Source organism: Corapipo altera, unplaced genomic scaffold (assembly GCF_003945725.1).
Source record: "Corapipo altera isolate COAL_440 unplaced genomic scaffold, ASM394572v1 50, whole genome shotgun sequence".
Classification (NCBI taxonomy): Eukaryota; Metazoa; Chordata; class Aves; order Passeriformes; family Pipridae; genus Corapipo; species Corapipo altera.
In genome coordinates this window covers 7,600,977-7,613,841 of record NW_020884889.1, presented here as the reverse complement: position 1 = coordinate 7,613,841, position 12,865 = coordinate 7,600,977, and the positions used below count along the sequence as shown (strand labels likewise).

Here is a 12,865-nt window from a genome sequence, read left to right as displayed (position 1 = left end):
CACTTTACCTCCCAGAAATCATTGTCAGGATAGGTCTTTTGTCCTTGGCAGAGGCTGGAGTGGTTTTAACGCCGTTATCAATGATCATTCCAGCCTAAAGAAAAATAGAAATGCAATACCACAGTATATTTATAAATATTACAGTTCTTTCCATCTCTAGACTCTACCTCCAGTTGTTCTCCTAATAACAGCTTCTGTTAGTAGCATGTGAAGCAGAGGGCTGCCAGGACCACCCAGATTTGCATATATCCCCCAAAATTGCTGCAAACTTCTAGAACTGCACTTTTCTCATAAATGCGTGTATCCCCATTCACATACACCCTCTGCTGCAGTCTAAAGCCCTCAGCAACACACAGCCCCACAGCCCAGCATGCTAAGGGGTAAATAAGCAGGGAAGGCAATTAGACACAGTGGCCGTATTTATCCCTCTAGAAGCTGTTCAGTTAATTGCTAACATTGGCAGTTGAGGTGTATAATTAGACAAGCTGCCAATAGATGCTCCTGGAGGCACTACTTTAAGAGTGCAGAGGCAGTGAAGCAGCCTGTGCAGAGGGGAGGGTTGCTCTGGATGCCCAAGAGCCAAGTGGGAGCTGCTGCTGGCCAACTCCGAATGCTCCCACGCCAGCCTGTGAGCTGCTTTATCTGCAGACACAAACAAACTCGCAGGAACCTTCAGTGAAACAGAAAGCACAGGGACTAATAGCTTGCAGACCCAAAGAGCTGGAGTGAGGAGATGGTGTTTTTTCCAAGGGCAGCATTCCCGCTGCGTGCAGACTCACCCGGTAGTTGGAATGCGCACGGTTGTTGGAGAACTTCCCCATCGGCACATGTTCCGAGTAGCCAGGGGAGTACATGCCTGCTGAGGGCCCTGTTGGCACGTGGTGCAGAACAAACCAAAAGCCTGTTTCCTGAGGAAGAGAATGGACACCTGAGACTTTGCTGGTCCACATTAGCCCAAGGAGATCTCAGTAAAGCCCAAGACATACTCCAGATTTCAGGACAAATCACAGCCAGCAGCACTGACCTGCATAAGTCTCTGCAGCAAAGAGTTTAATGCACACAAACACTCCCCCTCCCACATATTCAGGGTGCCAGAAGTTAATCTTTGACATCGATATTGAAGTTCTAAGTGAGACTTTTGAAACTTAAAAATCAAATAATTTTTATTTAGTTGCCTAAAAATGTACAAGGAGCGCTAATCTAGGCACACAGGTTTGGAAGCTTTGGAAAGACCACATCTTTCTGTATAAGGCTTGGTTTGCTTGTTTATTTGTCTTCATAGGACAATAAGGAATTCCTGTGGAATTAGCACTAGGGCTGACTGAAATTTCTGAGCACCATTACTGTGCTGCAATCAATGGAATCATTGCCAAAGGCTTCTCTGTAACTCTGCAGTCACATTTATTTAATTTATTCAAGCTGCACACTGGGAATTTTTGTTCAAGCCACCCAGCTCTAGAAACAGCAAGTGACAAGAATTGTGGAGCAAAAGGAAAAACATTATTTTTACTGGTAGCATCAGCCACATTACTGTATGTCTCAGTCAAGCAGTTTTAAAAATGTCTGTGTTACAGAAGCAAGTTTTATTCCAGCAAGAGCCTCCCTCAGCCTTGCATGGTTTTAACTGGCCTGAGCTATTACCAAATAAGAAACTCGTGCACTCACCTCAGATCCAGCAGCTGCACAGTTTATAAGGTTGTTGTGTGGGTTTGCTATCCAGAAGGTGGATACAGCACTGCAGGTCAGGAAAACAAAGAATAACATAAGAATGACATTTTGAGCACACACCAGAGTCACCCATCAACTCCCCCATTACAGGCAGGGCCAATACCCAGATAAGGGGTCCTTCCCAGAGGGCAAAAGGAATGTTTTTTCTTTCTCTTCTCATTCCTTGTGTCCTCTGTGGTTTGACAGAGAGCATGGCCTTATCTCTTAAAACACCAAGTATTAAATGAGGAATTTTGACTGCAATTCCAAGCCTGCTATGAAGCTGTCAGATGTCAATCATGCTTTATGATAAAGTAAATATGTTGTTGCACAAGTCACAGAAAAGAACTTTGCCCCCAAGTAAACCCTCAGGTTCATTAGAGACTCATTTAATCAAGGGACCCAATGAATTGCCTCTTAATGGCTTTCCAAGTGTACCCCAGTACCTGTCTTTGCCAAGAGTTGCTGTGATTCATTAACTTTATTTGCTCGCACTCTCCTGAACGTTCCTTTTGGAACAGAAGGACTTCATTTGTCTAATGCACATAAAAGACTCTTAACTGAAAGATTCCCATTAAGGAGGAAAGACCAATCCATCACTGTCCATTCTGTGACATACAGCATTCATTAACCAACAGTCATGGAAAACACTCAGCACTAACAGCCAGCAGACTGGCCCCCTAAATTGGATGGTGAGATTCACCCTGCTGCAGGGGATGAACCTAGGGAACACTTATGTCTATTTTAATCTTGTCATGAGGGAGTTCACAGGGGCTTCAGGTCAACTGATTCTGCTGATGGAGTTCTGTTTGTGCAACTTTATCAACAAAACACAGCAAATTTTTTGTATTTTGGGCCTGTGACTGGCCCAGAAAAAACCCACGTTTGGATTATTTATAGACTACCTCCTGCTGCATAGGCAAGGGCAAGGACAGATATTTTCACAGTGACCTGTCTTTCAGCCCAATCCTGTTCCTCAGAGCCATATGGACTGGGTAGGTTATTGTGTCATTTGGCACAATCCTATTGTCTTAATTCCTGGAAGTTGCTGCCTGCCTGTGTCTTCCAAGGTGATGGAGCCACAGCTGGTGCTCATCCCCTGTCCCTGTGCTGGGTGCCTTGGCCACTGCCCCAGGGATAGTGTTAGTGCACTTGTACACTTGCAAGCTGGATGAACTCCATGCAAAACAAGCTGCTTTTCTGGTCAGAGCTTGAATTCTTTTATAAAGGAAGACATGTCAGATCAAAGTACCATAATACCTTTCCATTAGAATGCACATATTCATATAACAGTCTTCAAAATGGCACAAAATATATCCCTCTGACTATTAAAAGAATTGTCAGTGGAAAATGAGCACAATGGCTGATTAACCCTATTTTATGAATGGAGGCATTAAGTGTATTTTATAAACAAACACAGATGTGAAAAAGAGCATTGCATGAATTCATCTCTTTCCTTTGCCAAACTAAAAAGTTAAAAATATGTTTGTTTGGACAAAACCCCAGTTTGTTCCGAGGACAGAATGGATGATACTGATACAGTCTCAACAGATTGAGAGTATTTTCAAGTAAAAGAAATTCCCTGAAGAATTTTAGCTGTTAGGCATCAATCAGCTTCTAGCTGTCTCATTTTCAGGATGGAAGTCTGGCTTCACAGCCTTTCTCATTGACTGTTGAAGGGTCAGAAACTTGAGGGTTTTATTAGTGTAGATCCCTTCCTCCTGCAACTACAGCAGAATAAACTTCTGGAGCAAAATCTGGACTACAGGCAGAAGTGTTCCTGTCTCCCAGCAGCTTCAGCACAGCACCAACGCTCTGTTGTCTCAAGACAAATCTTCATTGTGAAAGACCTCCCATGTTGTTGCACAGGGGTCTTGTCCACAAGATGATCCACCATCAATTTTAAACTCTTTACAGGCAAGTTTGATGTCCAGCTTCTAATAGAAAACACTCTGAAAACAATGTGGTTCCACAGATCTGCTCTAGATCTCTTGCTATGCTCCCTACACTCCAGCTGGGGATCTGCTTGCCTAGCTGCTAAACACACAGGTTTGATGTTCAGAGCCTAGTACTCTCTTAAGAAGAGTCTGGGGCACAGGGGAAGAAAAAGAAACCTAATTGGCTGCCTGATATGCATCAAAATAAGCAGGTTCCCTAAACAGCTAGTAATTAGCAATGAAATCATATTCCCAGGTTGACCTTGATTTTGGGGCAGAAAACCCACTGGAAAACCATGGAAAGAAAGGTTAGAGTAGCCTTCAGAGGCTCAGTGAGTCCATACCCTGCCTTTTGACAAGACTAACTAGAACCACATTTTTATTTGTGATGGGCATTTCTCTAACCTGTGCTTTAAAATTACTGATAATGAAGAATCCATGAATTCCCCCAAGAAAAAATTCAAATGCTTAACTCTGTAGCCAGGTTGATTGTGTTTCTTCTGTATCTCACCTGATTTTTCACCTGACACTGCAAGGCCAAAAAACTGCAAAAAGAATTTGCAAAAACTCTTCTTATTGCAAATGTTTCTATTTGACAGATCCGCAAGGACACTTAGAGGAAAGGATCTTGCAAAAAGGGAGATGAAAGGCATTTGGCATTTTTCAAGTTTAATAGATTGTTTGTGGCAAACGAAAGTTTCCAGGAGTTCTCATGGAAACACTTTCATGAGCTCGTGTACAGAAGAGAGATCCAAGGGATGTACACAATCTTTGATCTTATATTGTCAAGTCCCAATTTGATGCTAAACTGCATTTATTATATCACTCTGGTTTCACTTCAGAGTTCGGGCAGACTGTGCCAAACGAATGCATAATATCAATGCTGTACCATTAAACAGTATCTATTCTTCACAGATAACAACTTCTGAATCAATGTGAATCTTTTCAAAATCTGCTGGCATTTGAGATGAGCACAAGTGTCAGTACACAGCCCATTCTGAACTCAGCAACTTTTGGCTGAGCCATTGGGTTCAAGACTCCATAAGACACATGGCATCACTGTGTACTTTGAAAGACAGATTTTCAGTATCTGAGGTAGGAACCATCCCAATGGACTTTATGTAAAAAAGGTTAAGTATGCTCTAGGTGTGTAGGCATCTGAATAGTACAAGGATAAAGACCTCAAGGAAACTGCTCTCCCAGCTTTGGGACATACAGCCCAGAGCCCTACAGATGATTACATAATCACATATACAATGCTATCTGCTATGGCTGAGTCCTGCAAAGAGAAGGAAGACGAAAAGGAAGGCTCCCACTCACCTACAGTCCTGCCTGGGTTTGGGGATGTACCCTGGGTAAGCTCCCTCTGTGATCAGCTTGCACATCCTGCTGTCCCTGTCGGAGGGGAGCAGCGTGCTGGGTTTAACAAGGAGTCCAAGGCAGTGATCAAACGTGTTGCGCTCTTCTGGTCCATCCTCCGTAAAAAAGCAATGGCCCAGTGCATCATAACCCACCACATCCTTCACCTGCATGCACAAAACAAAGGTCAGTGTTTAGGCTTCATGCTTCAGCCACTGTGCAATTAAAACAAACTTTGCAGTGATGGCACATAGGAGCCCCAGTACCCTTCTGAGCTCAGGACCTATAGGCAAAATTAAAAGGAAGATCACTCTCTGCCCTTAAGAGCTTATAGTCTAAGCAATAACTCCAAAACTTAACTAGAATTTGTCATCACCTAGGAAATGCTCGTTCCATTCTTTTGTTGGCCTGTGAAATCAGAGACTTTCTTAGCATGAGGCTGAAAAAAACATGGGGTGGGGGAAGACATTAGATGTTGAAATCACATCTAGGCTCATTCATTTTCATGTGGAGTTGCATGAGCAGCTACGCAAAATGCAACTGAAAAATGCAGCTGAGCTGAAAGAATATTTTTTCAGGCTATCAGAGAGGCGGCAAGTTATTTTCCAGACAGGCTGGCTTGTTTTGGATTTGACATGATCCTTTTTTCCAAGTTGTTGACAGAAGCTTTACTTGACCCTGAGACAAATCAGCTGGTGTTAATCAGCACTGTTCTGGGTTTGGTTTGCATGTTGTTAACATTGGGACACCATTGGCTGGACAGAACAATACCCATCACACCACTGGAAGATCTGAGAAAACAATTTCAGGAGAAGATACGTGAATTTGAAGCCCAAGGCTGGGACTGGGTGGGAAACAACAGCCCCTGGGCACACAGCAAGTGTGTCCAGTAAGTTAGTTGTTTGTGGATATGTCTGAGATATGGAAAAATTAATTTCAGATCTCCACTGACCAGGTGAAGGTCTGGATCTCCTGGGCTCTTTCCTTGCTGTTCCCATCAGTCATCACCCATCAATTAACCTGGACTCAGGAAACTTTTCTACCTGCTTCTGATGAAACAGCAATTGTCAAGGGGCAAAAGACAATATTAAACTAGATGGAAGACCTGTTCATCACAATGTCATTGAGAGACCTGGGTGTTCAAGCACTTGAATTACTTTTGTAAACAGGTCTCAGACTCCTTTGTCACCTTCATGCCTCAGTCTCAAGGCAAGGAGAACCAATTTCAAATAAAATCCCAGGATTAGCGTTGAAATTATTACAAATATGTTTTCACATAAGAGAAAACACTTTTCCTGCCAAATCTATTACTAGCTTACATCCACACAGACTTCTATTATGTATCATCCTTGCTCCAGTGTAAATACTCAAATCTCTGAACACGAGTCATCACAGTAAATTAAACACAGCTAAAACGACCTGCAAAGTAGTGCATTCCTTCAAACTACCTCACTGAAATTTACTGCTAACTTCCCATATCTAATAAAATGATAGATTTTGCAAGGTTTGGGCTTCTTTATTAAGGTGTAAAACATATGTACTAAACTGTTCTCACTCGGAAGAATGAACTCTCTTAGCCATGTAATAATAAAGGTTTACAGGACAGAAGAACATTTCAGAAGAGTGAGCAAACTTTTCAGAAGAAGTTTTCCAACATTTACAGAAAGTCTTTTAACTACAGAGATGTCAGAATTCCACAGAAACTGCCACCAAATCCTATTAGCTTTCTCTCACAGAACAGTAATACTGAAAAGACACATAAGTAATGGTGTCACAACATTTAGATGACAGAAGCAGTTTCTACAGAGAAAGGTTTGCCCCTTTGGCCATTTATCTTTCCAGGCAGCACAGCACAGCACCAAGGCTGGGCCATGAACACCTGCAGTGACCAGACTCAGCTGAGGCAAAGCCCACCTATGTGCACTGGGAGTACCACCACAGGGGACACATCTCCCAGTAGGGTGAGAGAGGGGGGAAGCAGAGAGAGGTGTGTGCACTGGCAGAGGGGCTCAGAGCCAGCAAATGCCTGCTGTTCTCCTAACTCACCCCTGGAAGTCCACAGAATAACAGGAGTTATCAGCCAGGGACCTGATCCCTTAGGCATTTTTCACCCTCTCTTTGATTAACTAATTCCCCTTGTCTCACCTCTCGGTTAGCCCTGACTTGGTTTCCTGGGCATGCTTTCATGCACAAGCCCAGTACTGAAACGTTTGGATAGCAAATGAGATGCTTGTTCCAAAATCACTTTTCTAATGTATATAATTTTTTATTTGATTAAAACCTTGCTAATAGTCCCTAATCTTACATTAACCACGAGTAATTTAGGGCCAGATAATGCCCTTCTGTGGCAAAACATTGCTGTGAATTATAGCTGGATTAGTAAAAGCAGATACCACTGAAGCTGTTTGATGGCTCAGACTCTTAATCCATGAATTTCAGCTCTCCCCTGCATCCTGCCAGACTATTTATTGATCCCCACTGAATTTCCTTTCCCAATGGGTGTTTCTATTTTAGCTTCCACACTGGGATCCAGTGGAGAGAGTAGGAATCAGAATAAAGTTTCATCCCTGGGATTGCAGTGGCGTAACAAGGTGGTTTTTTTGGCCAACATACTAAAGAAAACATTGGGTAATTGTTGCATTTTAAAACACTAATTATGGTGAGAAAATAATTTCTAAAGATTTATTTCCAGAAGGACCCTCTGTGCCTTCCAGATAATATGGATTTGCAGACAAGTGCAGAATAACCCATCAATGAAGTGAGCTAATGTCGAGACAGCAACTTCTAGCAGACTGTACAGACTCACAGAAAAACAGCTGTCATCAGGAATAACTGGATACTCTTTTCTCTTAGACTTTTCAGGATGAGTATCTCTGAAATGCCATGAGAAAAGTGACAGCAAAGCAAGCAGGGAAGCCTGTATGTAAATTACCAAGCTGCTTTAATGACAGTTAAAAACAACTGATGTCCCCCTCCCACTTATTAAAGCATTGGCGCAGGTAGTCTACCACACTCATGCAAGAAGCCCCTCTGAGTTCAACAGTTTAATGTGAAGGACATCATTAAGTGCTGTGCTATGCTGAGGTTTAATGGTCCAGATAGATTTTTTTTTATGGCTATTTCCAAAGTGTGGTTTGTGCACATCATTAAGGCAAATTTTCCCTCAGCAAAGACTGCTTTGGATCCACCTGATCTCAGAGGGAATGAATGTTACCTTGGGAAAGACAGAGCTCATCTCTGTTTGCACAAATGATGTTCTTGCATGTAGAAACAGGTGGTGTTGCCCAAGTAGAAAGACAATAGGCAACTAGGAAATGTATAGAATAACTATTGTAATCATCAGAGACCCATGTGCATGTCAGTGAATATATCTGGGGCAGAAGGAAGAGGAAAGGAAGGAAATGAGTCAGAAAGCAGAGGAGGAGATTGTGGTGGGATCACCTGACAAGTCAAGGCATGGAGCTGCTGATGCAGATGCCTATCTGAGCAATGAAACAACATCTAAGTGATGCAGTGTTTGGAGCACATATTCTGTGACACAACTGATCAAACTTGATCAGATTGTTTTAGTTCATTGGGGCTTTCCTTTTAGCTGTCAGCAATAATTATGAGGTTAAAATAAAAAAACAAGTAAAGTATTAAAAGTAGAGTTCAGTATTCACACATTTTGATAAACTAAAATCAATAGGGATTAAATTCTTGACTAACTAATGTCCTAAATTCTAAGATCTGTCTTGGGTGCCTTTTCATGGAGACAAAGCATGGTCATTTAGGGAATTGTGGTTGTTGAATGACAGCAAGAGAATCAAGTTGCTTTCATCAGCTACATCAGCCTGTCTAAATTTCATCATGCCATCTTGGCTGGAAAAGCCTGAGTACATGGATCCCTACGCCGTGGATGCCTTATGGCATAGCTGTCACCCAGAGAAAGCACAAGAGACAAAGTTATTTCCAAATGCTTTATATGAGGCCATCTATCTGACTGATAGGAGAATGTCTGGCTCTGGGTATTTGGTTTGGCAAGTATTAAGCAACAGGGAATGAAGATGTCACATTAGATCCAGAAGCAGGGCTTTAGCTGCTCTGCAGCTCAGCGGCTGCTGTGCAACCTCTGTGCAGCCACAGGATGTGTTTATGGTGCCACTGGTGACGGCCCACCATGGTGTGACAAATGAGCCCCTGTAAGACCCCACACTGCTGCCCTGCCACTCTGCACATTAATTGTATACTAAGCCCCTGTACTGGTGGCTTCAGATTGGGCAGATGCCATATGACCCTGAATGACTTATATAATTTATGCTGTAGAATGTCTTTTTTCTTCAGAAGCTGTGTTCACTTGGTAGGTTTTCAGGATCGTGTTATAAACTCAGAAGGACAGAGGTCAAACCCAAAAACCTCAGATTCATAAACAGCAGATAAAAGCTGCTCTGCTTCTGAAGCTGTAATTTCAATGTCCTTTGTTCAACTTCTGTGCATTTTAATTATGTCTGTGACTCTCCCTTCCAGTGTTGCCACTTTTAGAGGTATGAACTCCTAGTGCACAGTGACCATCCAGATTACAACTGCCAATGACATGTTTCCACTTAAAACTCTCTTAATATATAGGAGCAGGGCTCTTGATGGTACAAATTCTCCTCTTCAGGGACTTTTTTCCTTTTGGAATACACTGCCATTTCACTGAATGGGTGAGAGTCCTTTGCCTACAGGAGTCCTGCACCATTAAGATTTCCTTCTTGAAGAACATCCAGCCTTCCTGGACTCCTCTGCCCTTCAGGAACTGCCACCCAAGGGATTCTGTCAAACATGTTCCTAAACAGGTCAAAGTCTACCCTTCAAAAGTCCAAGGCAGTCATTCTGCTGACCCCCCTCCTTACTTCTCCATGAATAGAAAACTCTATAATTTTGTGATCATTATGCCCAAGAGGGCCTCTAACCATCACATCACCCACAAGTCCTTTTCTGCTCACAAACAAGAGGTCCAGCATCCTTACCACAAAAACAAAGGCACCCCTACATCTGGGAAGAATCTGACCGTGTTCTTAACGTCTCTGGTGTGCTGTAACTTGTCTGGTAAACATCAGTTATTTTATAGATTTATCCTGAAGGATTTCTTGGTTTGGAGGGCAACTCTGGCACATCAGAGTTCTGTGAGTGCTTGATGTTGTGATTGGCATTGCAAACCCAAACCTTCATTACAGCAAAGATGAGGCACACTTAGAGCTTTTGATTATCCTCTTTAAATAGCAAGCTCTGCCTACAGATAGATCCAACTACTCATTAGAGATGGGCTGGTCTGCAGACATTGCTGCACACAGAAGAATGTTCTGCCCACTCTGAGTCACACACAGCCCTCAGTGCCACACTGGCAGGTTGAAATACTCCTGGCATATCCAGAGCAGGAAGAGTCAGACATTGGCTCTAACAATAAAACACATCATCCTGCAGTAATTGAGCTGTACCCATGCTATGAGGAAATTTTTTTGCTGGTGCCTGTATCTCTAAGGTAGACAGTCAGACTTCTTACCAGTAAACCATTGGATCCATGGACTGTGACACAGCGGGAGAAGGTATGGTGGATGGAGGTGTCCTTTACATACGTTGGAGGGTTGTAGCCTCCTTTCTCATCCACATCTCCAGCCATATGGAAATGAATTGGGTAATGTCCCATTGTCTGCTGGCCCATGTATTTCAGTTCTAGACCTTCAATATGGGTAGCCTTAAAACCTAGACCAATCTGGAGAGCAAAACAACATCAGTCAAGAAACACAAATGCCTTTTTAGGGCAAGAAGAGGGCATAAGGGCATAGGAAGCGTTGCACTGTGTCTGCTAGAAAGATTTACTCTGTGAAGGGAAGGGTATGGCTGCAGGGTGAGGGAAAGAGGGTCATGGTGGCTAAGAGGTGATCTTTGATCACCTCACTGTTGTGATGGCTATATTTAACTTAATTTCAGAAGGAAAACAGTTTTTATTTAATGTTTTCTACAAATTTCAGCCAGCTGGGTGCAAATCAAACTTCCTGGGCTGAGCACTACCAAAATCTGGGGAAAACTGAGATCAGGATGTTGACCCTGTATCTCAGGTGGGTTGGTAACCAGCCTCATTGGCCGAGCAATGTCTGCAGGGGCATGACATGCACTTCAAATCCAAAGGACAGGCAGCAGAGGAGGGTGGATCTGCTGTACTGTGGGGAGAGTTTGTTTGCTCAATGGCTGACACGAGGAATTTTTCTCTTCCTGCATCTTGGCTTCCTTGGTATGTGAAGGTGTGGCTGGAGGGAGGAAAATGCAAGCAAAGGGCTCTAACCCTACCTTGATGTGTCCCCCAAAGGTGTCGAAATCAAAGAAGGAGCATAGCTTGCTGCTGTACTCATAGCACTGCCCCTCCATCTCGCCCATCACCACGACATTGCGGCTCAGCAGCCCCACCTCTGCCCTCATGTCGACGCCGTCAATGACTTCCCCGATGTGGAGGTAGGTTGCTTTTCCTAAGGGAACAAGATCCAGTTTCAGGGTTACTCTGCCAATGCTGCTGGTTTCCCCTTGTGCCTCCCGTGGTGTGGTTGGCACGAAAATGAAAGGAGTAATCAAGTCAGCAAAAAACTGTTGGCCAACACCTCAAAGGAGGGAAGGCTGGAACACAGGTGACACCCAAGTTCTTGCTAAGATATTTGCAAAAGAGGAAGTGGGGTTTTTGGTCTTAAGTTGCTTCATTTAACCAGGGTGTTAAACTAACAGTCTGTTAGGCAAAACACATTTCCTACCTTCAAAAGGGACTGCGAACATTTGAGACTTTTTTATTTTGGACTACAATCAGCTCTGTATGAACATCCAATGCAAAAAAACCTGAGGATGTAGCTACTGAAAAACCTAAATCCCCAAGGTTAGCACAGCATTTCGTACAGTAAGACACTGGGAGCTACTCAGATCCCACAAGACTACTCATGGGCAAGCATCAGTCTGATCCCAGTAACATCACACTTGTTAATGCAAGCAAGGACAGGACTGGGCAGAAAGCCTTGCAGAAGCTGTGGCTTGGGACAATCGCAACCCCTCACCAAGTTTGTGGGCTATAAAAGCTCCCACTTCCTGCCCACCCAAACCTCTCAATTTTAGATCTACCCTCACATCTCCAGCTTGCTCCCAACACTTCCTTCTGCCCTAGTATTGTTGGAGTCAATAGGATTTTCCATTTACCCCATGCCACATCTCCCTTTGCCAGGCCAAGTTACTCATAACATCCTCCACACACACACATCCCTCCGTGGAGGAGTTAAAGGAACAGAGAGCTTTCCCTGCCCTGACCAGAAAGGGGTGAAGTCCAGGCAGTGTGGATATCTGGAAAGCAAAATATCTCGTTGCTGTAATTTCATTCAAACGTATTCCTACTCCCTCCTTCCTTCCGCAGCTTTCTGCAGAGAAAAGCCAGTTGGGAAAAGGTTCATCTTACTGACTACATTCTGTATTATTCCAGTAAAAATAAGTAATAAACTCTTTAAGTAAACACTGAACTTTAAGGAATGCTACACTCGCATGTATTTAATTTCCATGGAATCGTTCAAATCCTTAATTAGAAACAAATGGCAAGCCTGAAGCCTGGCTATCACTGCAAAGCACTTTATGCTTAAACAGAGGTGCCAAGTCAAGGGGAGGATTTTGAACACTGAAATAGCATTGTTTTTAACCAAACCTTGATGCTTTGACTGCATAACAAAAATAAGCAAACACCATTCACTCCCTTTTCTCCTGCAGCTGGGAGCAGTGTGGTTTGATGGTAGTATTGGGATTTGGGAAGGATGAGTGCTCCACCTTGCTCCGAGACTGCTGTGTTGTGGGATGAGGTTCACACCACGACATGTGACTTC

At 43.3% G+C, this 12,865-nt stretch overlaps 1 protein-coding gene across 3 annotated transcripts in view; it reads right to left on the bottom strand.

Annotated features, from left to right (window-relative positions):
* The window catches only part of CEMIP (cell migration inducing hyaluronidase 1), a 58,852-nt gene that overhangs the window by 20,486 nt on the left and 25,501 nt on the right, over nt 1–12,865 (bottom strand). For all 3 annotated transcript variants that reach the window (XM_027644207.1, XM_027644206.1, XM_027644205.1), the window contains 6 exons: nt 11,313–11,488; nt 10,528–10,737; nt 4,965–5,170; nt 1,666–1,735; nt 780–908; nt 9–94 (listed from right to left, as the gene is read on the bottom strand). In XM_027644207.1, the coding sequence (XP_027500008.1) occupies nt 9–94; nt 780–908; nt 1,666–1,735; nt 4,965–5,170; nt 10,528–10,737; nt 11,313–11,488 (877 nt within the window). The remainder of the gene's footprint in view (nt 1–8; nt 95–779; nt 909–1,665; nt 1,736–4,964; nt 5,171–10,527; nt 10,738–11,312; nt 11,489–12,865) is intronic.